Below are 24,725 nucleotides of genomic sequence, written 5' to 3' on the forward strand. Positions count from 1 at the left end.
GTAAAGCTGGATCCCTGAAGTGTGTGAACAGTTAGTTTTTAATATTTCACCCACTTATGGTGACTGCACACAAAAATGTGTGCTTCACACAAAGAGATGATATGAATAGCAGCACTTATACCATATATTCACTTCCTTAAAAAAACCCAAAACAACAGGCTCTATCACTTTTTGCACCCTGTTGTGATACAGACAGTCTGCAATCATCTGAAATGAAAAACAAGATAAACTTGCAACATAAAGATGCAAAGATGTCATTCTTACTACAGGGCACACTGCAGATTACTCAAACCTTGTTAATGAGAGCTTTCAGTTTACAGTTTGCAAGAATGATTGAAATCACGTTTTCCTTTACCATCATGAGTCACTGGGTGTATAATGATGCAGTTTCATTTAGTCAGTTTCACCTATTTAACACTGAAACTACTACACAGGCTAGAATGGATGTGTGTAGAATGGTTTGATTTGTCAGAAACGTCCATTCCAAAGGTTGTACAAATAAGTAAAATTTAAAAAACATTTTTATCTGCATGGCAAGCCTTCAGGTACAATATGAGAGAAAGTGAAAGATGTTTGTGTGTTTTGCAATATTAAAAGAAAAACCACAAAACCAATATGGCAACTCTCAAAGAATGTAAAAACTCCATCCAGCCTGATGGAAATGTTGTCAAATTGTGGGGGAAGACTGAACAGCAAATTTCCATTCACTGCAACACTTTGTATATTTTTATAGTATGTAAATGATGCTTTTGGACTGACGCGAAAATGTTCTGCTTGTTTTACACATGCAGTACTAAGCTAACACATTAAAAATACAATCAAAAATAACCACAAGCTGTTAAGCTGTATACATTTACACTGACGAGGGTGGGTGATAAAAGTACACTGTAGACCGTCATGCTTTGGTTTCCTGTGCCTGTCTCTTTGAAACAGGAAACTACACTGTCTGAGCAAAAACCAGCATGTTACATACCCTCTGTAGTCAGAGAGAAGCAGCACAAACAGGAGGTTTCATCGCGTTTTTGGTCTGCATTTTCTGCATGTGGATATCAAACGGAGTCCATAAACGACTTGGTGAGCAATTTTATATATTAATGATAATATTCCACATATATACATAATTTTAGTAATTTATCTATCAAAAAAAGACTTTAGAAAATGTTTCACAAAACCTGCCGAGATTGTAAAAAAAATCTCTGTTCTCTTAAACTTTACAGCAGAAAAGTAAAAATTATTAAACATCTAAGAACACTTTGTCATCGTTTATTATTGAAGATGATTTACTTTATTGGTTTAATTTGTGGACGGTGACTTTCTGCCTTGTTATGCTTCACTTTTGTTAATTTCTTGAATAAGTTAAGTATAAAATCCTAAATTACTCTTTGTTTTAATAAACCAGATGAAAGCGTTTTCTGGAGCAACAACAACGTGTTAAAAGCAGAATCTACTTTAAATGTTTCTGATCAGCTTGTGTTTGCTGTTGTGTGGAACTGAAAGTGGAAAAACTCTGAATGGAAATGTGTGTGTGTTTGTGTTGCAGGAGACAAACTGTGATGCTTCATTTTTGAGAACCATCCTACGCTTCTTTTGATATGACCAAGAAAAATACCAACCTGCCATGATGAATGTGACAAACGATGACTGCAACATCCAAACGCAAGAGTACGAGTATCATCTATTCCCGGCCGTCTACATCCTCGCCTTGCTTGTGGGTTTGCCGGGTAACCTGGCAGCCCTTTTCGTCTTCACCTTTAAGATCACTCACCGCACGGCCTTCAGTATCTACATCAGCAACCTGGCGGTGGCGGACATCATCATCCTTTGCGTTCTTCCCTTTCGGATCCACTACCACATAAACAGGAACAACTGGCAGTTCGGGGACTTCACCTGCCGCCTCACAGGGACTCTCTACTACGCCAACATTTACATGAGTATCTGCTTCATGACATGTATCTGCGTGGACCGCTATATGGCCACGGTGCACCCGCACAATTACCTGAGGATGCGGAGCCCCTGGTGCGCTCTGATTGCGAGCGTGGTGCTCTGGTGCGCTGTCGGAGTTGCCATCCTGGTCTTCATACTCATGGGGCCTCTGAAAACCAACTCAGACAATTCTCAAAACCTCAGTTGTTTTGAAAATTTCGCCAAGATAGAATGGGACACTCGTCTGGGGCCATACAGCATACTGGGCCTCGTCTTTGGCTCCTTGGTGCCCACCATAATCATCCTAGTGTGTTACCCGCTGGCCGTGAGGCGCATTTCCCTGATCCGAACTAGAACAGCCCAAAAAGCTGTGAGGGTCATCTACACCATTCTAGTTATCATGCTGCTCTGCTTCCTGCCTAACCACATTGTGTACTTGCTGCACCTCCTTTACCGCTGGGAGATGATCCAAAACTGCTCCTTTGGCAGAGCCATCTACAACGCCCGGCGGATCACCATGGCGCTCATCACCCTCAACACATGTCTTGACCCTGTGCTCTACTATGTCACCACCAGCCACTGCCACTGGGAGCGATTAAAGATGACATGGCTGTGGGGAGCGGTGAGCCGGAGGAGGGGGGTTTATACCATCGCAGTGAACTGAGGACGGGGGCAACAACACACTTACTGTAAATACAGCTGTAAATAAATAAGACTCTATATAAGTGTCATTATCACTGGACATGTAACTGGAGGACTGCAAAGACTTTTCGATAAAAGTGTTTATTTGTGCATCAAAATAAAGGGATAAAACAGAATTCAAATGGTCTTTTTTTCCTCAAACTGAGTCAATAATACGAAAAAAGCCTCTGTGTGTTACATGTATAAAGGCAGCAGCTCTTTTGTTGAAGTTTACATGTAGACATTTCAGTTTCTCTGCACTTGCATGGAGATTTTAACTAAAAATGAGCTTCTTCTAGTGTGAATGTCCTTTGAGGCTAAAAGTTGCTTCAGCAGATTCCAGATGGAAGACCCTTTTTCAGCAGGGATGAGAGGAAGCTCCCCAGGTCCTCATCCTGACGAAAGATAAGAAAACAAACCAAACATTTTAGGGAAATAAGAAAGTTAGCATCATGTTTGTGCTTGGCACAAATTAGATTTAAGGAAGTAGCTCAGGGGTTTCCAAACTTTTAACCTCATCGGGGTTTTCCAGCCTCATATAGGGGCTGGCTATACATGAAAGTATGATTGGTCTGCGTACAGTTAAGCACAAATAGCCTGAAATACAGGGAATGCACATACTTCTATCAGGTAACACGATGCTTTGCAAATCAATAAATAAAAGCCCCAAATATTTGAAATAAAATTCTCATGATTTTCTTTTGAAGAAGGCCAAAACCTCGTTCACAGATGGAAACCTTACTTATAGGTCCTTAACATTAGAGAATAACACCTGCCACAGATTAAAAAAAAAGATGAAAATAGCAATTAAAAACATAAATTGTTTCTTACTCTGGTCCATCTTATTATGACTAACTCGTGCTAAGCTCCACTGATAAATTACAGTGAATTTGCTCTGTAGCTAATGATTCTTGTTTGTTAACAATTAATCTTCAATTATATTTTATAATAATTAGATTGTTAATTAGACCAAATGAAAAGAAAAATGCTCATCAAAATGTCCTAAACACCAGAGTTGTTCAGTTTTAATAGACATTACAGACTGAAAAGAAAACCATGACATTTGAGAAGCTGAAACAAAAACATGGTAAAACATATTATTTTACAAACTATTTAATATATTTACCATTCAAATGATCTAGTATATGTGTATTTATCCTTTAAACGTCTTAATTTTAGTCAACCTCTGAAGCACACCTCATTGGATTTCATTTCATGGATTAGTAACAACATTCCTACAATCAACTTCGAAAAGACCACATTTTAAAAAACACTCCAAAGGGAATCTAACCAATAATTACATTTTGGATCTTACATTAATACACTGTCGACACATCTTCCACTTGTTTTTTAGAGGGTGGTATCTTCATAGGAATTATTTGGCTTCAAACCTCCCCTGCACGGTTTGATACTTCATCTTTACTGTGTTTTCATAGAATGTGCAAATAAGTCAAATTAAACATAAAATAATATTAAAACAGTAATTTTATAATAATTTTACTGTTAGTCACTCAGGCTTTATTTATATAACACTTTTAAAATAAAATGCAATTTAGAGCACTTCACAAGCAACTGATTCATCGTCTATAACTAAGTAAGCGGAGGTTACCACTACAACTCACCCGGTTGAGTTGGTAACCCATTGTACTGAAGACTAGAACCCTTACTGCAGATACCTGGAATTGAGTCTACATGTCTTATGTGCCATTTCTCTTCCATTTGTCTACTTTTTTCTCCGGTTTTGTCCTGTCCTGTCAAAATGAAGGCTAAAATTCCCCAAATCTCCCCCTCCAAGACCTCCTGCACATGATCTTTTGCAATTCATAAATAACATTAATTGTTCAGCGCAAGTCTTATTACACCCATACTTTTCCTGTCATCAAAAGGATCCTTCAGCCTTCTTCCTTGAGGTTCTCTAAAGTTCTCAATTACACCTCAACTACTAATCAAAGAGATTCGATATGTTAAGTCATCAAAAACTGTAAAAATAAAAACTTTCTTAGTTGAACCTGTGCAACACCACTTGAAGTTGCAAGACATAAAAGATATAAGAAAGAGGCATAAAATGCACAGTAGAATATTTTGTTTTTTTTACCCGCTGCTCTTTGCACGGAACGCACAAAACCACAGAAACCTCTTTTCTTCTTTCCACTGTGACGGAGTTTAACAGGCTGGTTTCCCCACCTTCTACTTTCCCCTTATTCTCACTTTCAAAGCCCCTACTCTCATACTGTCCACCTACGCGACTGTTTTCACTCCCCCTGGCTGAACTGCTCACCATCAGGCCTGTGTAGGCACATCTTAACAGAAGAACTGTCATCTCCTGAGCACTGCGGTCCCAATTTTACTTGAGTCCATCACTGATAAGGATCTAGGACAGTAAACCATGATATTTACATTAACCTTTATCAATCTTCTTGCACTCATTGCGGTCACAATGGATCCCTTGTTTCACGTGCCAAAATAAATCACATCTTGCAAATACAGTTGGCCTCGTTCTTGATATGAGCTGTCGGACTGCACTGTAACTCTTTGAATATTTCTGCTGCATGCATTAGTGTGACCCAGCTTTAATTCACTTGTACACCTTTAAAAAAATATTTACAAAATTCACAGTTCACCAACTTGAAAAACTGGAAAAATCCAGATAAAGTTACTAGAATTTAAAATTCCTTAGGAGCTGTACAAGACTATTGGGGGAAAAAAAAGCAGGAAATAAATTATACCAGAAGCAAAGAAAACGTCCCTCACAGAGCTCAGTGACTTCAGATCAGGAAGATTAATGCCAGATTTAGACCAGATCCTTTAGGTGTGTTTTGGTGGTATTTCATAGCGAACCGTTAGCCTCCACAGCCCCACACATACAAACTAACACACACACACACATGGTGTTCGACAACAACTAAATCCAACCTTGACTTGCTTCTAATTTTATCAGATGAAATCCAAACACACACTTTTAGTTCTACCACATCACATTTGTTGGAATAAACTTGTGTAAACTTCCCCGAGTGCAGTGAGTCACCAGTTCTATTTAACAGGAAGAGTTAAGTTTAATATCAGACACCTCCGAAACTACTGAGTCTTTAACACTTGCAAAGGTTAACATTTGAGACCAATCTCATCCTAAAACCCTGAGTGTGACATTTACGTGCTCACTCTTTGGACCAGAAGACATCGTGATTTAGAAATGACTTGTAAACACATTTGTTTTGCATCTCCCTTTCTTTTTCTAGCAGTCTTTCTACTTATTGTTTTATTTTAATTTATTTATTTTCTCTAAATGATTTTTATTTCTTTCAAAGAAAAAAAAAAAATAAAGCGAGTTTACATTAACGTTTAAGAGGAAACTGGAAACTCACAGGTTGAGGATGAAATTAATGTACAGTCATGATTCATTTAAGAAGAAGGTGCAAAAAGGCATGACCGGAAAAACTCTATTCAACTGCAGCATCAAGAACAGAAATATGACATTTATATTTGTTTTTTGTATTAATTTCAGTGAAGGTACTTTCCATGGCACGACACCCCACCAGAGGTGCAGAAAGGAAACCTTGTTGCCACTTTCCACTGCACTTTGTGACACTTACTTTTGCTTTTCTTTTGGATAGGGCGACTATATTATGTACTGAGCTACAGAAAGCTATCAGTCTAATCATCTTTAGCTGATTTTAGTCTGTGTTAGGTTTGTTTATTGGTAAATTACTACATGTTAATGGAAAAAAAGAAATTATAAACAAGGTTACAACTAAATATAATGTTACCCACAACGAGAATATTTACAGGTCAGAGCAGGTCATCCAAGCCTTTATGTCTTCAAGATCTGCTGTTGTTTAATCTGTAGTTTAAAGTTTGGAGTTGGCTGAAGTAAAATTGTAAATATTTATTATGCTTGAGTTCTGCACATCTAATTCTGTAAGACAATAAGAAGACTGGAATTACCAAAACTTTACAACTACGTCTAATCCACAGAGCTGGAGGATGCTCAAGTTGTTTTTCAAATATCACACGCAACTTCTTTCATTTCCTTAAAATGTGTGTCAGTGCAGCGATGATTTTAGCCACCATTAAGACCACATTTATATTTGTTAACCTATAAAGAAATAGACCTTAACACTACAACTCTCGGGGACTGTCCTTTTTACCCCATCCTGCAACTACAGGAGCAGCAAGAAGTTATTTCTTGAAGAAGTTGGTAATTTCTATCTATTTTTTGTAATTAGAAGTAATATATTTAAGACTATGTTTTAGGGGTTTTACTAATGATTTTGATTATTTCACTACAGACTGCAAAGTTACACTGACCAACCTTGTGTTGTTGATGGATTACCTCAGATGTTCCCCAGACTGAAGTCTGGTTCATTTTCAGCATCTTTTTCCTGCCATGTCATCTCTGCTCATCGGGAATCTCACATGAACTTTTATTGAGGGGAAAAAAATCCCCCAGCCTCACTATGCTAATGTGTTTATATATCCTAACCAAAGCTCTGTAGCTAGCCACCAGGTAGCACACCATTATATATTAGTGTCTTCATTTAAGTCCAAAGTGATACCAGAGCTGTGCGTTTTAGTTTTTTAGAAATCCCTCAGTCAGAACATTGCGTATCATCTCGCCTTGAGGCGACTTTTGTTGTGATTTGGCGCTATATAAATAAAATTGAATTGAATTGAATAGATTGAAACAATCGAGCTAACACCCTGCCAACTTCTAACTCTGTTACTTTGTAAATCCTCTTTTTCATGGATGCCTGGATGATAACTTTGTTGTAACACCTGGAAGAGCAGCCGCTCTGATCATTTTACTGAAGATTAAAGAATCTGGACCGTTTTTAACTCTCAGTGATGCCACAGTGTTTGTTTGAATCTGGGAACTGAAGAAGAGTTTGGACCCAGAAAGAGCTAATGACGTCAGACTTAAGAGGTGGATTAGCTAAGACAGCTGGATAAAGGAAAGATTTTTTAAGTAAAGGCTCAATTATAACCTGTTAATAAAGATCAAGCGATCATATATAATCTTCCGACATATTAAGTCAGTATAACTTTTTTAATTGCAATATGAGCCCCTATTTGGACCTCTTTAAAATGTTTAGTACCTCCTCTCAATTTTTAAGTCCAAAAAAAATGGCATAAAATCTCCTGTACACTATATACATTATATCTCATGTTACATGTCTATCTTCTGTTTTCCAGCATCCTGTTGTTCCTTCACAGAATTTCATTGGAAAATTATTTCATATCTCAAAACAGTGATTCAATAACTAGATGATTAGGGGAACTACCAGGCTTCGACTGCATAGGCAGTCCTCTAATGTATCTTTTTACCACCCCACTGTATGTCTATCAGTTCTCTATCTTGTTGCTGTTCAGAGCATTTAAAAGAATAAATAATAACGAAACGCTCCAAAAATAATGTCCATGTTTTCACCTGGTAACTCCAGGAAAGCAGCAGGACTTTGGTGTTGGAGTCTTCGGCAGAGGAGGAGACTTTGATGACGATAGACTCCACGATGACTGTGCCATCAGGGAGGTGCTGGATGGTGTAGCCTTTTAACACACTGAGGCAAAGAAAAGCAAAATGATCTAATTTGATAATTATACTGAGAGAAATCAAGCAGACTTTAGAACAAGCAGATAATAAGGCCGACACATTCGCATTAATCATTAGCTAGTGGCAGACTAGTGACCTCACTCTCACCTCTTAAGGTGCGTGTAGATTCTGTGGAGCGTGTCGGCGTCGCTGTGCGGATCCTGGAGCTGCACGTGGCAGGTGAACCGTAACTGATGCTCATTGAGGCCCAGCTCCTTCAGGGCCTGCTCTGATGATACCAGCTTCAGACTCTGTGTAGTGAAAGCCACAAGGGGGTAATTATCATTATACAGTAAATAATAACTGAGCAACTGCACGCCACAAATGAAAGGGATACAGCTGCCAGTTTATTAGGTACACAGATCTAAAGTTAAACCACACAACGTGATGCAACGTTACTGAAATATATCAAAGCAAGTTCTAAAATAACTAGACACAAAATTGAGTCCTCTTAAAGGTAGATCTTGATCTTCATGTATATTTTGGCGTTTCAAAAAAATTAGAATCTAAAAACATGTTATAAACCATGAAGCTTACGTTTTCCTTCATGATGAGCGTTCCGTGCATGGTGCGAGGTTTTTTGGGATCAGGCAGCGGCCCTACAGCACAGCAAATAAGATACATCATTGTATAAACTGCTACTTGTGGTCAAAATGAACAAAACAATGAACAACAATACAAGTCCTGCAACAAAGGCTGTCAGTAGGGTGAAGTTCAAGAAAAGTGAGCAAACCTATATTAACCTCTTTGAACTAGAGAGGTGGTCTGCTGAGGAAGTTTCATAGGTTAGTGAGGTAAACTGAGGGTAAAGGGTGTCACAAAGGTAGTTTTAACATAGATCACCATGGTAACTTATGCTGAACATGTAGACTGGTCTGGAGAAGGTTCAGCGTTTCAGTTAGAAGCTGTCTGGAAGCGCCACATGAATTCACAAGTTTAATGATTTCTTGCCAGCATTCTGCCTCTTCATTATTCTTTTATTTGAGGTTCCAGGGCTGACTTTTTCTACTTTATGTTTTTTATTGTCCGTCACCCATTCCTCTGACACATGTCTGACAGATGCAGGCGGAGCTCAATCTGTCAATTCTGTGTAGAATTAGAGCAAAACAGTGCATCAAAGGCCTCTTTTCCATGTGATCTTTTGTGCAGAAAGCCTGGGTTAACACAAAAGGTTGCTAGCCAGTGTTGCAACTGGGGTTTCAGGTATCATCAAGCCAGCAAACACAAAGAAAGCCTGGTTACGTTGAACTTGATTTATAGTACACCTCTCTGGAGGCCAGGCACTATTGCTTATAAAACCAGTGCCATTTTGAAAGGTTTACCAAGGAGGGTGCTTTCACTGAAGAGGCACCTTCTATAACTAGAATGAATGTGGCATTTGTTTGACTTCCTTTATAGTGAATCAAATTGTGTTAAATTGTAGTTTAATGTAAAGAATGTTTATAGCATTTAATGTATTTATTTATTTTTACTGATGAAGTAAAATTGTTAATATTTGCTTCAGTTGAGCAGTAACCTCACTCTGTATTCGTGGTAAGATGAGTTATCTTAATAGAAAATCCTCCCGAGTGTCCACAGTTAGCTCTGTGGACACTCGGGAGGATTTTCTATTTTTGTATTAGGTTGTTCATTTTGGCCTCACAGTTTGAAGTGGTTACTCACAACACTTGGGGATATTTTTATTCCAGGTGGACATTAGAAAGAACAGCCCAAGGCTTATGGGGCAAATAATTCAACATCTAATTGGAATTAGATGTTGAATCTTTTAATATGACAAGTTGTTTTCAAATCTCATGAGCTACAACAAACAGATTGGCCACCATTAATCCCACATTTCACATTTTAGAAAATGAGTACAATGACCATCTGTTTCTTTTTTAATATGTACAGACATACTTTTAGTTTTTGTGCATTTATATATTTTACTCTTGCAGAAGTACTCATATTTTTTTTAATGAATGACCATTTATGACCGTAAGTCTTTTACCTCGTTATCACGGTATACTTCTGATCAGGAACTGAAGATTTACACTTACTAACTCCAAAAGAGAAAATGCACTAAAGTCTAAAATACCAGGAACTGGGACAAAATTCAGCAGTTCTTGGAAATCTTAAAAACTAGGTGACAGTTATACAGTCATAAAGCTGCTGCTGTTGTAATGTCCCCATTTACTTAAATGACATTTGCCATTACCACAGCTAATGTGGGTCACAATTCTGAATGGAGGTGGCACAAAAGGTGAACAACTGTCTTCTGCCAACCAATCTCAGGACAAATAAAGCTCAATCTGAAGTGAAACTAAGTAGGCACATTGCACCTAAACCATTATTACCACAGAAAACAAGTTACCTCCAAGAGCCATCTCCCTCTTCAGTAGGTTTAGTGAGATATCAACGGGAACGCTAGGGTTTGTGGTCACAGTCGTTGTCTCTCCATTAGCGGGCATGTAACAGTCGATACCTGTCATTAAAAGAAGGGAAGCATTAAATGTGAGCATGTTTAACTGATTTTAAGCTTTACTGATGAGCGGACGGTCTGCACTCACTGAACTCCTGCTCGATCTTCCCCTTTAGGAACTCCATTTTTACCGCCTCTCCGTGCACGAGCAGCATGTTGCGAGGCTCTGCCATGCGAATGAGCTGCATGATTCCTTTGGCGTCTGCATGTGCACTGAACGACATGTACTCAACCTGCAGCTTCACATCCAACTGTAAGAATCACAGAGAGATTTAGAGGCAATGTAGAGCGTTGGCTATGCTGATCAGAGACCTTACAGGATATTAAAGAAGACATTATTGCCTTCAGGTGGTGCAACTAAGCTTAGTTTAAAAAGTAGGGCTAGTTTCACAAAAATATTTAAAAGAGGTCTAACCCAACAGAACAATCTTTCTAATGCAACTTAGTTTCTTAGGCTAATCTAACTTAGCTTACTCAAAAGCAATAAAGAATGGCTCATTTAACCTAAAAAAGACACATTTTACTTCCATGCTAACTTTAGGAATGGTAATAATGAGTGACATTTATCTATAAGCAACAGTCAATAACAAAACAATAAAAACAAAACTTTTGTGGAAAATGTTATAGGTGTATCGTCCTTGTAACAGTGGAATTCTTCTAAATGATTGACAGTTTCTGCAAAGATAAACAGATAATCAGTAAGATACTGCCACCTCGGCAATCATTTTTTTCACCTTTAAAAAATAAAATCTTATTTATGACTATGCAGTTTTCTGTAATGGATGAATTTAGGTATCTATCTGAAGTCTGACTATTTTGTTAAACTAAACTATAGTCAGTCAAGGTCTGCTGTTGTAAAACCAGATACATGACACATTACCAAAAAACTTATTGATAATAACCATAACAATTAAAAACTAAAAATATATCACATTATTGTTGTTTTTTGGTATCGTTTTCTAAAGGTCGAACGTTACTCTCATACTAGAGTAAATTATTTTCCAAGAAAAGCGAGAAAACACACATTATTAAAAAAATTGCCATTAAAGAACAAAAAAAAACAACCCAAAAACAAAACCCCGTCATTAACAGGAAATATTTTGTCCCCTAATAACTGTGTAATGATGTGACAGGGCTCATATGTAACACAGCAGGCTTCATCAGTCTATTAAAGTGATGGTGATCTGTTACTCAGGTCAAGGTCACTTAAAAGTTTATGTGGTTTAAACCTTAGAGCTCAGTACATATACTATGCACATGATAGTGCTGTGCCATATAATATTCTCTGCAATAATACCAGTATAAACCTTTATGGGATATAAAAGTGTCATATTGTTACGCGTTTACATTATCTGAGAAAATCTCACAGATGTCTGACATCTGTATCAGCCCCGTGTCCACTTCCAAGGACAATTTAGTAAAAAGGGAGCTACTTCAGCGATCTTTAACAAAGCACAGGGGTTTGTGGAATACGTAAGGAAAGTCTTCCTGCCAAAAGCGAAAACAACAAACTTCTTTCACCCAAATAAACGTTATCGTTATAAAAGCTACCGTGGATTTTATGAAGGAACACGAGGAAGAGATGCTAGCAGGTGGTGATGAACAGCACCGAAGTAAACAAATGACTCAGCCAAGCAAGAACAAACAGTGGATGGAAATTACTGATGCGGTTACATGGAGCCTCGATCCAAAAAAACATCGACCCAAGTTACGACACCCAGGGTAAAAAATAATTTTCAATTTCAGTTTTATTATGTTGCCATGTTACACTTTTCCACTGAAAACACTACTACTGCTTTGTGCTTTCATTTGACTTACGGTGTGTCTGTCTATATACTGCTGCACCACTCTATAATGCTGCTGCTGGCACCTTGTGGCAATATCTTCACACTTTGAATCAGGTAGTCTATCATCAGTGACAGGCGCTAAATGGAAAAGGAGGATGGAAAATGCCCTTCATTTTTTATTTATTTAAATACTGCCACCTGCAAGCTGCACTCAAACAAATGTTTTTCTCTTTGAAAGTGGTATTGCATATTTCCTACAACCGAGTTCACAGAAAAATGAGACTGGATGGAACGACTGAGGAGGATGTGAATAAACGATGTGACTTTATCTGCTCACCCCCTAATTTTTTTTTCCATCTTGAGAATATAAAGTAAGTCTTACCGTTGCTCTGCCTTCCATCTCCAGTTTCCTTTGCCCATTTAGGATTTTGTGACCGATTGTTCCCTGTACACAGTAGCCAGGCATGATAACCTAAAAAAAAACAACACAAAAGCACACCTTTTAGGTTTTAAGTGTTACAGATTTCAAAAACGCTGTCCACTTCCTTACAATACTCACCATGTTCTTCTCATTGCCAGCCCATTTCTTGAATATCTGCAAAGACTGACCTGCATGCAACATACCCGGTGTTGCAAACACCACCTGAAAGTGTCCACATTATTTTACTTCACTGCACTTTGACCGCTTCAGTGAGAAACTTCGCATACTTTTGATGTACAATGGGACTCACCATAGGACCGGGATTATCGGCGTAGGAGCGATCAAAAGCCTTGATGTGCTTAAATTCAAACATGTTTCTCTGTACAAAGGTTTTTCGAATCTTCTGATTGGTCCACGTTATGAAAAGCTTGTAGTAATGATTGGCTTTCTCTGTCAGTCCAGTGGAGAAGTAGATTGGGGCCTTCAGATTCATTCTCTCCCTGTGTGGTGAGAGGGGGCAATTAGAGCGTCTGTCCAAAGAGCCAGTGAAGAAGTTAATGTGCCACATTTATTCTATCAAGCTTAATAAATTGAATACAGCTACTTTAGGGAGCTGTCCAGACAAATATCAGCCCTTTTTGTATTGTAATCATGTGCAATTACTCTACACTGAAAGGACTTTTTATTTAATTGGAATGTCAACAATTATGTGCTAGAAAAATTGCCTTTATCTGATATCATTCAGCCAGAGAACAGACCGCGATTATCTTCACGCATCACTGTCTTTGCTCTCTTCTTTCTAGCTTTCACAGAGACTTCCTCCCTTTTTAATAGAACCCATACAGCAAACAGAGATAAAAGGCACACTTGCTAATGCTTCTGAAGAGTCTTTTAAAACAGATCTGTACCAAAATGTTTCCAGCAGGATGCAGAGTTCTTGTGCTCGACCGAGGGCGAAAACTGGAATAAGAACCTGGAAGGTTGGGAAGAAAAAAAAGATCTTAGAAAATATATAATACTAAGATGAAGAAAACCCGACTACTCGCAAAAAATGCAATATTCAATAAACTTTAACCGTTACCTTTCCTCCTCTTTCTATGCTTTCATGAACTTTCTTCAGAAAGTCCCGCTCTCTGCACCTCTTTGAGTCACGGATGGTGGTGGCGTATGTAGACTCAGAGATGAGGATGTCTGGGCGACACTTATCGATCCACGCGGCACTGTGAATTTACAACACCAGCATTATGAAACTGTCACAGTCAAAAGCTTGGAAAAACCTAAGAATTAAAAGATGTTTTAATTATAATTTTCTATTTTTTAATTAGGGAATAAAACTAAAGACATCAAAACAAATAAATGAACAAATGTGGATTTATACAGTCGGCGCTAGAGGTTTAAACAAAGTGTGTATTTAATGTATGTGTAGAAAAAGTTAAGGCAATGGACTTAAAAATTCTCTCTAATGGCCAGCTATACAACCCAGACATTCAATGTCCAGGAAAACTTTCTTTTCTTGTTACTGCTGAATGTCTTGTAAGCTAACCAACTGAAACAAAAAGCGAGACATGCAGACAACAACATCACCCACTCATCTATGCTATTATCTTGTGGTCAGATTATGTAATCATATGCATGTCTAATAGTGACGTTGGTGCTTTCCTCCCTTATATATGTAGTTATTAGGCCACAAAGATACATGCACAGTTGTTTTTTAGGTGAAGGTAACAGACATTTGAATCATTTTGAGCTTTTTTGTACTGCTGCTTATGCTAAACTAAGACCTTCCTGGCTCCAGGTTGATATTTAAGTAGTACTGATTTGGTCATTTAAACATCCTTGAAGACAGTGGAAAGTCTGGAGCTACATCTTTCATAATCTATGCAACCCAATCCTAAAGATTACATTGCTTTATACCCCTTTTGACTACAGCGGGGCTTACACTTTACAAAATAAACAAGCTGTACTCAGTAAGACTTTAAGCTAACATAGAAAGGTCATAGATCAAGTGAGCAGTAAGTATGTGTGACTGCAATACATTGGTACAGATATATGCCCTTTAGTGCTGAGTAACAGACTAAAATAGTAAACTTTCGTTGACCAAAACTGAAGCATAAACATCTTGGACAGTCTGTCCCAAACAGGAAGCCATAATATTTCAAGTTCAATCAAAATGCCGTGGCAGCCGTGCCATTTTTAAATATGTCACCAACAGTGTCCCTCACTCGCCTGTAACTAAAATCTGACATTGGGACCCATTCGACCGAAGTCATGATTCTGACTCAGCTAATGCCTATTTCTTGTATTTCTTAGTCCAGGCAGTACTTCTCTTCTAATTAGTCTCCCTCAGTAGTATATACACAGCGTCCTCCCTGCAGCTTATGTGGAGATCTGTCGCTGACTGAACTTTGGGAAGCATTGATGTGCCTTCTGATCTGAGCTGCTATTAATTGGTGAAGTCTGAGCCCCTAATGAACATTTTCTGCAGCAGAGGTGACTCTTAAGTCTGTCTCTCCTAAGGCAGTCCTCACAAGAAACCGTTTCATCTGGGTGTTTGATGTTTAAAAGTTGTTTATATTTTCTGGTCTCACTCACCTTCATGTCTTAAATACTTAAAAGTGACTTTCTGTTCACTTTACTTGTTTGATTAAGGGTTGCTTTTAATACCTGCAGCGGTCAAATAGGGCTATTTACCCACTCACCCCTCTGTTGGGGATCCCTTTCCATGAATGACTGCATCAATGCAGCATACTGTGCAAGTGATCAGCTTGTGGCACTTAAGCTCATCTGCATGAATAAGGTATTTCTCAGCTTCCTTTCTCAAGTCATGTAAGTTGGCTGGCCAATCAAGGACAGTAATGTCATGATTAGCAAACCTTTTAGTAGTAGTTTTGGCACTGTGGTCAGTTGCTAAGTCCTGCTGCAAAAGGAAATCTGCTTCTAATAATACATTTACCCTTTAAATAAGCTCAGTGAGATCCCAGCTTTGATTTTTTTTTAACACTGTTTAGAACAAACAGACCGGCCTCTATTGAATATTGAAATTTATTACTGAAAACCTCCCCATATAGTTGAATAGTTTAGTACAACTAACACGTTCTTTAATAGTTTTTATGTTTTCAGTTGCTGTGTTGACCCCTAAAAGGGTGTAGTCAAAAGAAGAAAAGGATTCAAGCTTAAAAAAGAAACAGAATTAATAAAATAAAGCCATGGGATTCCAAAATTACAGCTTATTTTTCAATTTCTGATCATTTTTTTGATCCAGAAGTTATTTTATTTCGCATCGCTTGTGAAAAAAGCAATTTAACGGATGTACAAGCCATTAATGGAGGGTCAACCTCAACACGCAAATTGTCAGAAGAATAAAATTACTGAATGAAAGCAAGAAAGAAATACTGCATCTTAGGCTTTTGCGCAGATCAGAGTTAGGATTTTAGGAACGACTCAAAATAAGATTTTAAGAAATTCAAAATGGGCACTGGCAGTCTTAAATTTGTAAATGTATGATCTATTTTTTAAAGAGTTAAATAACTAAAAGAAAAACCTCAAACAAGTAGGTTCACTTACCCTAAATGCCTGTCCGGTGTCATGTTATAGTCACCCTAAAATAAAAAGAAATTATTCTCAGATTGCACTTGATAAATTCACCTACTGTGACAGAGTGCACACTTGTTTACACTCACAGTGTAGACCACAGACTCTGATCCCACTTTGATGTGAACCATAGCAGCTCCCAGGACATGGCCTGCATAGTACGCCTTGATCTCCAGCTCATCATCCACCTGCCACCAGCACAAAACAGCTTGAATTGCCATCAAAAGAGAAGAAGCAGCTGGCGCAGAAGCAACTATTAGACATGTGTGCGTGTGTGGTCAAAAATGATGTCAGCACTGCACCTGGACAGTCTGGTGCAGGTTCAAAGGAATCACTTTCTTCATGCAGTCCTTGATCATCTGCGAAGTGAAGAAGTTGGTTTCTCCCTTTTTGTCAACGGTGATCTTCCGGAAATCTTCCAGTAAAATGGGGCAAATGGCTTTGGTGGGATGGGTCATGTAGATGGGTCCATCATAGCCCACCATCTCACTCATGTAGGGCAGAGCACCACAGTGGTCCAAGTGGAAATGGCTGAAAAACGTAGAAAGGTGTACTATGTTCCACACATGGTTGAGATTATTTAAAAAAAGGTGCAATATGAAGAACATAACAAATAAGACAACAAACCTGATGATCAAACAGTCCAAGAAATCTGTCAGACGCCCGTTCTGTGTTATATAAGAAAAGTCTGGGAAACGTCTCTGCAATGATAAAACAATCTGTTATAGGACTGTTACTGAATGGAAATCATCTTCTTTCAAAGGTAGAAAACAGTGCATTTAAAAAGGAGAGTCTCTTTCTTAGAAGGACTGTTTCATAATAGCTGTGTTTAAAATGCATTCCAAGTCAGAATGTACAGAAATACCAGCAGTTTGCACAGAGAAGCCCAGCCCACCTCTGCCAGCTTGGTCATACCTTTACTGCCAATGTAAGCGTTGAATAACAGAGTCCCACGTCACTCAGTGTCTGGGTATTGTGAACTGTCATTTAGTGCGCAGACACAAACGATAGTCACTGTGCGTTCCCTGACTCAAAGCTGCAAGGAAGCAACCCTCTCATCCATTGGGGAAAACCTCAACGTACAGGTAGGGAACACAAGCTGTCTGCTCTCACCTACTGTAGGGCAACTCAAGAGGTTCCATTGCCTGAGCTACTCGCTGAGGTGAGTCCAACTATATCAAGTTTGAATCTCTCATCCTCACACACCAACTCAGGCTCCTTCTCCACCCAAAAAGTGATGTTCCATATACCACAAGCTAGTTTTGGAAACCAAAGATCGTCAGACCTCAGACCACCGTCTGATCCACCAACCCCCTATGGCCCCTCTTTGTCCTTTTATTGCAAAAAATTTGATGGTAAGGACTAAAGACAGTCCAAGACAGTAACAACTGTGTTATACTGCTAACACATCATCGGTTCTTCGAAAACATCCCGCTGACAGCAGGCTAACACAAAAATACGAAGAACCCAAAGTTATGTTCAAGCTGAGTGAATGCAGACGCAGGCCCAGCAGGTAGAGCCTGATTTTCAACATGTAACGAAAGCATTGATGAGCAGTCAGACTCTTCTCTCTATCTTCTTAAGTAGAATCACTGTGGTGACCCCCTTTAAGCCGATTTTCAATTTTACTTTGTGTTATTGTTGATTTTAAATAAGAAATATCATTAGTGTCCTCATTAGGATAGGTGTTTGTGTCAGTGTGTGGGACTAATCCTAATGAAAATCTTAACTTCTTCAGACCTGCCTCCTGTCTTTTTGTCAGCAGATCTCACTACAGTCTTGTAAACCTTCCCAGTGTAAAACAGCCTAGTTGGTGTTAACTTTTGCTGTCATATTTGAAACACTTCTGTTTCACTTTAGAGTCTTTTATTTTGCCAAAGTCTCATGTAGGGTTTTGATTTGGGATTCTTGTCAGTATGCTATGTGCAGGGTGCTTATAACTACCAATAAGATAAAGGAAACCAATAAGGGTAAAAAAAAAAGAAAAAAGCTTTTGCTATAACAAATGCATTATGTCACTCACATCATCGTTGTAGCCCATGTGCATCCCACAGTCCAGCATTATGTTTTTGCCTCCGATGGAGACGAGGATGCAGCTCCTGCCCACATCCTGTCCAGCACCTTGGAAAGGCAGGACAGAAGATAAAAGTTCAGAATTACACTCCTTTAGTAATGGTAGTAAACACACAAGTGCGCAGCGGTAGGATTTAAAGGCTAAGTAGCATCACCAAATACAAACAAATCCCGAAGTGGTTTCTTTTCATAGCAAGGCAAATACTTAAATAGATCTTAAAAGTTTTCCAGCTCATGTACAATATGAATGTTGACGGAACTGAGGCGCTAGCTAGCTAGCATCTGTACTCACCGAGTGGCGTTACTTTTATTTCAGGCATGCTTTCTCATTGGGCAGCCTTTTTTTATATACACAGGTAAATGACACCAAGGTTACCTAAACGTCCAGGCTCTGTCAGCTGAAAATAACTTCTGAATTATATAGGAAAGTTTATTGTGTGTAGCTTTAAAACATGCAGCTAATATTATGCACTGACTTTATTTTTTAGCAGCGTTGGGCTAACACGCAAGACTTCCGGCCAGTGCTTTCACAATAAAAACCCCTTGCTACGAAAGGCTGCAGAAAACACAGGTGGAAAGGTTTTGAAGACTATTTCCATATCTCATTTTGATAATCTATACTTCCTTTCAAGCAAACCTTGAAAACAAATTCAACTATCTATATTCCTTCAAAAATACTATGTCTTCCACTTTTAATTATACTGAACTGATAGATGTGTGAATAGATTTTCAGCATAAGGAATATAACACCTCTAAAAATGATTAACCAAGAAAAAGTGGCATCACGTAGTCTGGATAGCACTAAGAATGAAAGGGGAGGTTTACAACATGCTAATAAGACCTGCTATGGTTTGGAAACTGAAACGGGGTCACAGGATAACTGGCCACAGTGATATTTAAAGTCCTCTCATCCTGCCTTGCCTCTTCTTACTCTTTGCTTACTTATTATGCTTCACTGCCTACACACCAGCTACCATTTCATGTGACATTTCAGGTAGCAATTCACCCGTCTGGAGCTCTTTTTGACCTAATTTCAGCACTGCCTACAGAGATTTCAGGTGCATTCATTTATAAAAGTTCATTTCTGGCATACAAAGGCTATGCTGTTTGTCACTTTTTATTTTTCACACATCAGTGACGTTTATGCAACAAAACTATTTGTTTAAGTGCGGCGGGATCATGGTTTGGGTTATAATAACTTCTTTCAACAAGTCTAATAAGCAATCAAGGTACAAATTTCCCTTGCTTTTATTTTGAAGATAAAGTCGCCAATTTAGAGCCTGCGCAGTAGAACCAGATAAGAACAGACAGGATCTGTCGCTTCACGGTGTCGAGAAAAAGAAATGCGTAATTTTCCTTTCAATTTTAACTTTTCTTGTAGGTGACGAGTTCACTTCTTGATCGTTTACCACAGGGCTTACATTTTTACACAGTTCCGGTTTGTTTGTAGCCCCGAAATACATTTTTTCATTCATTTTTTACGTGCCTGTTTGTGTCATTTGCACTTCCTGGTAGAAACCATGGCAGGCTCAGAAGACCAGAAGTTCTCCCTCCAGGAGGTCCTAGACACTTTTAAGTTGTGTCTGTCGGAAAATAAAGAAGTCTATCTAGAACAGTACGTCGCTGGATGGCGTGGGCTTGTAAAGTAAGTGGTTTGGTGGTCCAAATATTCTCTGTGTGTTCTTACATCAGTGTAGAACTAAAGTAAGGCGAGCAGATCACAGCAAGGTAAATGTAGGACAGAGAGCGTTTACTATAAGCTAAGATCAAGTCTTGAGATTTATATCTGATCCAGCTGACTCTTCATCTATTTAAAAAAAAAAAAGTAACTTTCGTATGTTTAATGAATAAAAAAGTGTCACCTTCATGCCATGAAAACTTTCCAGGTTACAGACCCTCAAAGAACATAGGGATAGGCTAAAATTTTCTTTTTAATTAATTATTTTATGAGTCCTTGCAGCTTCATAATTACAGGAGATATCCACAGATTTGAAAAACACATTAAAGCTCTGTTCAAAAACAAATAAATTGTATAACCTGAAATCAAACCCCCCTTTTGTTCAATTCTGTTTTCTGATTCCAACTTTGTGCCTCAGTATCATGTCTCCTTTCCCTCAGCCCTAACTGCTTGCACCAGATGGCTGCCCCTGACTGAGCCTGGTTCTCCCTTTTAACAGGTTTCTTCCTGTTACAAGGAAATGTTCTTTCCCACTGCTGCCAAAATGCTTGTTCATAGGGGGTTGTCTGATTGTTGGGGTTTCTCTGTATTATTGTAGGATTACTGTACCTTATAGTTTTAGGCACTTTAAGGTGATTTTTTTTGTGATTTAAATAAATAAAATTGGATTGTATTGAAAGTTATATTGTAGTTTCAATTGCAAAACTACAACAGTCAAATGTCTGTGAAACAAGGGTCATCACAGGCTGAGATAGGTGGCTGATCAAAACAGGTTATAGCATATGAAAGGGTCTACTTTACCTACAGACTGATTCCAGAATCATATTCCTGGTAATAGTGTGCCTTCTTGGCTAGGGCTAGGTCTCTGTGGAAAAAGAGATTTTATTCTCAGTGGACTTTCTGGTTTTTAAAAAAAAAAAAAAAAATCAATAAAATGTGATGACAGAAGCAGGCCGACAAGTATTTGCAAAGCTGGTAATGCTAGCATGAGTGTTCCCCTTTAAAAGCTCCATGTTTTTCTTATATAAGAGCAATTAAAAGATCCAATAGAAAAAAGAAACAAATACCAGAGCTGTATAGTGAGAGTTTTGACGGAGAGTATAGTTTGGACTCTTTTCAATTAGGAAAAAATGAAAGTAAAGGAATCAAAGGCAACACAATAGCATTACGAAACAGGCTGAGGCACAATAACTGCATCTTGATAATATTTTAGAAATGACTGGAATTTGTAATTATAATTGAAATTCAAATTGCAGCGGCTTTCATAAATGTTGCATTTTTATTGTAAAAAGTATGAAATATTTTTGCAGCAGGAACAGCATAAAAGGGAAAGAGTTGAGCTTCAGCTCTGGTCTGTGAGTGAATTCTTGGAATTTCTCATGTGAACTGAACCGATTATAATTTGCAGGCATTTAGAATTTACTGCCGTAATAGTAGACCAAAAGGACACCCAGGTGTTAACGGAGTGTGTTTTTACTCCTTGTAATAGGTTTCTGAACAGCTTGGGAAGTGTCTTTGGCTTCATTTCTAAGGATGCTGTCAGCAAGATCCAGATCCTTGTGAATTATATGAATGGTGAGAACGCTTCTCACTATGCTACTGTGCAGTCGATGGTAAAATACGAACTGGACAATAATCTCGTGGATGTGAACAAGAAAGGAAGCCACCCAGAGTCTGGCTGTCGTACTCTGCTGAGGCTCCACCGCGCTCTGAGATGGCTGGAGCTCTTCCTGGATCGCCTGCGCACCAGCACAGAAGACAGTAAAACATCTGCCCTGTGTGCAGAGGCCTACAACGAGTCCCTCGCCCAGCACCATCCGTGGATGATCCGTAAGGCTGCGGGCATGGCCTTCCTCGTGCTTCCTGGCCGCCAAACCTTTTTCGAAGTAATGAATGTTGGCCCACCTGAGCAGGTTGTGGCCAAGCTGGGGGAGGCCCTACCTCTCATCTCTGAGGTGTACCAGATCACAGAGGACCTATATGCTCAACATAACATGCTTGATTTACCTTAGAAGCAAGAAGTGCTAATATCTGACACGTCATACTTTATATAATTAAATATTTGTAACTTGTCCTTGGTGAAAGGCTGCTGAACAAGATGCTTCTGCTGCTTGGTGAAGGATTGTCATAATTAGCTGTAATACCACTAAGATTAATTTTGAAACTACTGTATACATGTTTTAACATAAAATTCTGTACATTTTCCTCCAAGTAATGGACCTTTGAATGTATTTTTATTAACTCATCTTTTGCTTTTAAATCAACAGTTCCCAGTCTAGGGTCAGCAATCATTTACAGTATATTAATTAATATTAATATATTGTTTGTAGTTAACTCAGATTTTGAAGATTTTACATTTTTAGACAGAAATATATAATTTAAAAAGCTGCACCTTTTAAACTTTTGACCATCCACCCATCAATCTTTCTGAGTAAATGAGCCCAGCCATCTCTCAGAGGAAGGTTAAACATGTAGGATAAGATCCTGTTGGTTTAATTCTTATAATATTTAACAGAATAAAATCCTTCTTCTAAAATAACCAATCTTAAATAATAAAAATCAGTTTATTATTTCTTTTTAAATCCTTAAGGACTTTTTGACTTGGTTTTTAATTTAGTTTAAAATTGCAATTAGATCTTTATACGGTATTTGAAAAAGAAACTGATCCTGAATTTACCTTAAATCCCTTCATTAGTTAGAATTTTTTTTTTTAAGTAAAGCTGCTGGAGAAACACTCTTAGACAATAAATTAATAAAAGTTAAAATCTAAAAGAGTTTTTAGACAGAATTTCAATTTTCAATTCTCTCCCAACAGTCAAGATTTAGAAAACAACACGGCAAAATAACTACTTCTATTAAAGCGTAAATGACAATACTGATACAAAGAACTACAAACAATACAAAACAATGTCTTTTTCTTCAATTCTAAAAGGCTTTTCATACAGTTTACAATACCACCTTAATAAATGGACTACACAACACTGCTTTACCTGGGAATGCTGTAAGTTGATTTTTAAGTTACTTGTAAGCACACATTGTGTCGCTTCGTCTGGTCTGCCCTCCCTTGTCTCCTATTATTCAAGGAGTTCCCCAGGGCTCCATATTAGGACCACTATATATAACTTTTCCATTAATTTCCGTTAATTTATTAAATGCTGCGTTCTGTTTTTATTCAGTCATCTATTGTTATAAATTATTTACTGTTATCATTTACTGTTTAACTCCTTCAGTAGTACAGACCCTGGAATTTCTGCACTCATTCTTTGATGTTCTCATTTGATCTCATTGTGACTGTTCTAACCTCAGTAACACTTTTTACTTTGATTTAAAAAAGAAAATCTGAATTAATGAAATAAAAGGAAATATTGATCTGCTTGAAGTTTTCGGATGGAGGATGTTCAAATTACAGTTTTCCATTGTGGTCATGTTTGGGAATAGCTGCTCTGGATTGTTTTGTTTTTTTTTTAAATTAATTTAAAAATATGAAGGGAACTACAGTGGGTCCCTGAAGTCTTGGGCTCCCGTTTAAAGCTGCTGTTTTTGCAACAACATTTATTCAAAGGAAATAAACCAAGTTTGCATTTTGGATTTGAGATTTCAGCATTAAGAAGTAATGAAGAAACAATGAAATGACAAATTAATTAGAAGTGAACAAATGTTTGGCTCTCAGATATGAAAACAGGCTGAAGAGATTTAATATCTTAAGAGGATTAACAGAAAAGTTATTTACTGGCATGATGATGATATTTTGTAATGCTTAAAAGACCAAACATTTAATTGGGGAAACATGACACAAAGTAATAATGAATAATAGTGAGGTATACCAATTATGAAAATTGTATGGAATAAAGTAAACTGTTACGTCAGTTTTTCAGCTGCCATGCAGTATTTAATCCAGTGTTAAAATGTTGAACCTTCTGTTGCTGGTAATCATTATTAATGACCTTTCTATTTAGATATATTATAAAATATTCCATAAATATGGGATGATGATATATTACAAATGCAAATGGACAAACATACTTAATTGGGAAACAGCATGTTGTAAATCATTGATTAAAAAGGTTTAACTCTGTACATTGTTGTTTTCCATAAATTCATATCACTTCAGTGTTTTACTACACATCTGATTTAGGTTTTTTCTTGTTAAATGAAGATTTGTATTTTTGTTACATGCAAATGTTTATTTATGTCCACATGAACAAATGTTTTGCATTATGAATTGATTTATGATTAATGTACAAATATTATGATAGAATATAGCATTGTATTTGGAACAAGCATGTTCTGTATTCTGTGTTATTATTCACTCAAACATGTAATAAACATTGCAGGTGAAAAAAGACAGATGTTCCCGTTTGGCCGTGAAGGATGTACTTAAGGTTTCTTATTTTGTGAATTAAACTTTGTCATGTGATTTTTTTTGATTTTAGAAAATAAGTCATTGTAAGTGCAGCCATCTCACTGTCCTTAAACAGCATCTTGAAGGTGACAGAAATGAACACATATCATTACTATGAGACTAA

General features: G+C 37.8%; 3 protein-coding genes across 4 annotated transcripts; 2 read left to right on the forward strand and 1 right to left on the reverse strand.

Annotated features, from left to right (window-relative positions):
- Positions 1–981: 981 nt before the first annotated feature.
- LOC146551155 (lysophosphatidic acid receptor 6) lies at positions 982–2,696 on the forward strand. The gene is made up of 2 exons (XM_085260325.1): positions 982–1,074; positions 1,541–2,696. The coding sequence occupies exon 2, from the start codon at positions 1,619–1,621 to the stop codon at positions 2,585–2,587; it is 969 nt and encodes a 322-aa protein (XP_085116451.1). The 5' UTR covers positions 982–1,074; positions 1,541–1,618; the 3' UTR covers positions 2,588–2,696.
- Positions 2,691–19,034, reverse strand: ints11 (integrator complex subunit 11). Its single transcript, XM_085260324.1, has 17 exons — positions 18,814–19,034; positions 18,472–18,569; positions 17,076–17,149; positions 16,751–16,979; positions 16,538–16,636; positions 16,422–16,456; positions 13,939–14,077; positions 13,766–13,830; positions 13,168–13,357; positions 12,996–13,079; positions 12,819–12,908; positions 10,738–10,900; positions 10,542–10,652; positions 8,729–8,790; positions 8,300–8,442; positions 8,030–8,159; positions 2,691–2,999 (listed from the first exon to the last, which is right to left on the reverse strand). The coding sequence occupies exons 1-17, from the start codon at positions 18,839–18,841 to the stop codon at positions 2,934–2,936; spliced, it is 1,806 nt and encodes a 601-aa protein (XP_085116450.1). The 5' UTR covers positions 18,842–19,034; the 3' UTR covers positions 2,691–2,933.
- Positions 19,035–19,805: 771 nt separating this feature from the next.
- On the forward strand, positions 19,806–24,544 carry cptp (ceramide-1-phosphate transfer protein). Of its 2 annotated transcripts, none has more exons than XM_085260471.1 (3): positions 19,806–19,898; positions 20,037–20,166; positions 21,689–24,544. In XM_085260471.1, the coding sequence occupies exons 2-3, from the start codon at positions 20,042–20,044 to the stop codon at positions 22,209–22,211; spliced, it is 648 nt and encodes a 215-aa protein (XP_085116597.1). In that variant the 5' UTR covers positions 19,806–19,898; positions 20,037–20,041; the 3' UTR covers positions 22,212–24,544. The 2 variants fall into 2 exon arrangements, with proteins under 2 accessions (XP_085116597.1, XP_085116596.1); XM_085260470.1 differs by having other exon boundaries at positions 19,808–19,868.
- Positions 24,545–24,725: the final 181 nt, after the last annotated feature.

Source organism: Mchenga conophoros, linkage group LG20 (genome assembly GCF_057382185.1).
Source record: "Mchenga conophoros isolate Kocher_MC1m ecotype Shallow Benthic linkage group LG20, M_conophoros_male_GT1.1, whole genome shotgun sequence".
NCBI classification, from domain to species: domain Eukaryota; kingdom Metazoa; phylum Chordata; class Actinopteri; order Cichliformes; family Cichlidae; genus Mchenga; species Mchenga conophoros.

Bases quoted from the DNA above. Each gene is read 5' to 3' on its own strand.
- LOC146551155 (XM_085260325.1), top strand. From the start codon at position 1,619: ATGATGAATGTGACAAACGATGACTGCAACATCCAAACGCAAGAGTAC.
- ints11 (XM_085260324.1), bottom strand. From the start codon at position 18,841: ATGCCTGAAATAAAAGTAACGCCACTCG. The intron at 12,909-12,995 runs GTGAGTATTGTA...GTTTTTTTTTAG, and splicing joins CTGGCAATGAGAAGAACATG to GTTATCATGCCTGGCTACTG. The intron at 8,791-10,541 runs GTAACTTGTTTT...GCTGTGCTGTAG, and splicing joins GAGGGAGATGGCTCTTGGAG to GGCCGCTGCCTGATCCCAAA.
- cptp (XM_085260470.1), top strand. The intron at 20,167-21,688 runs GTAAGTGGTTTG...TCCTTGTAATAG, and splicing joins GGATGGCGTGGGCTTGTAAA to GTTTCTGAACAGCTTGGGAA.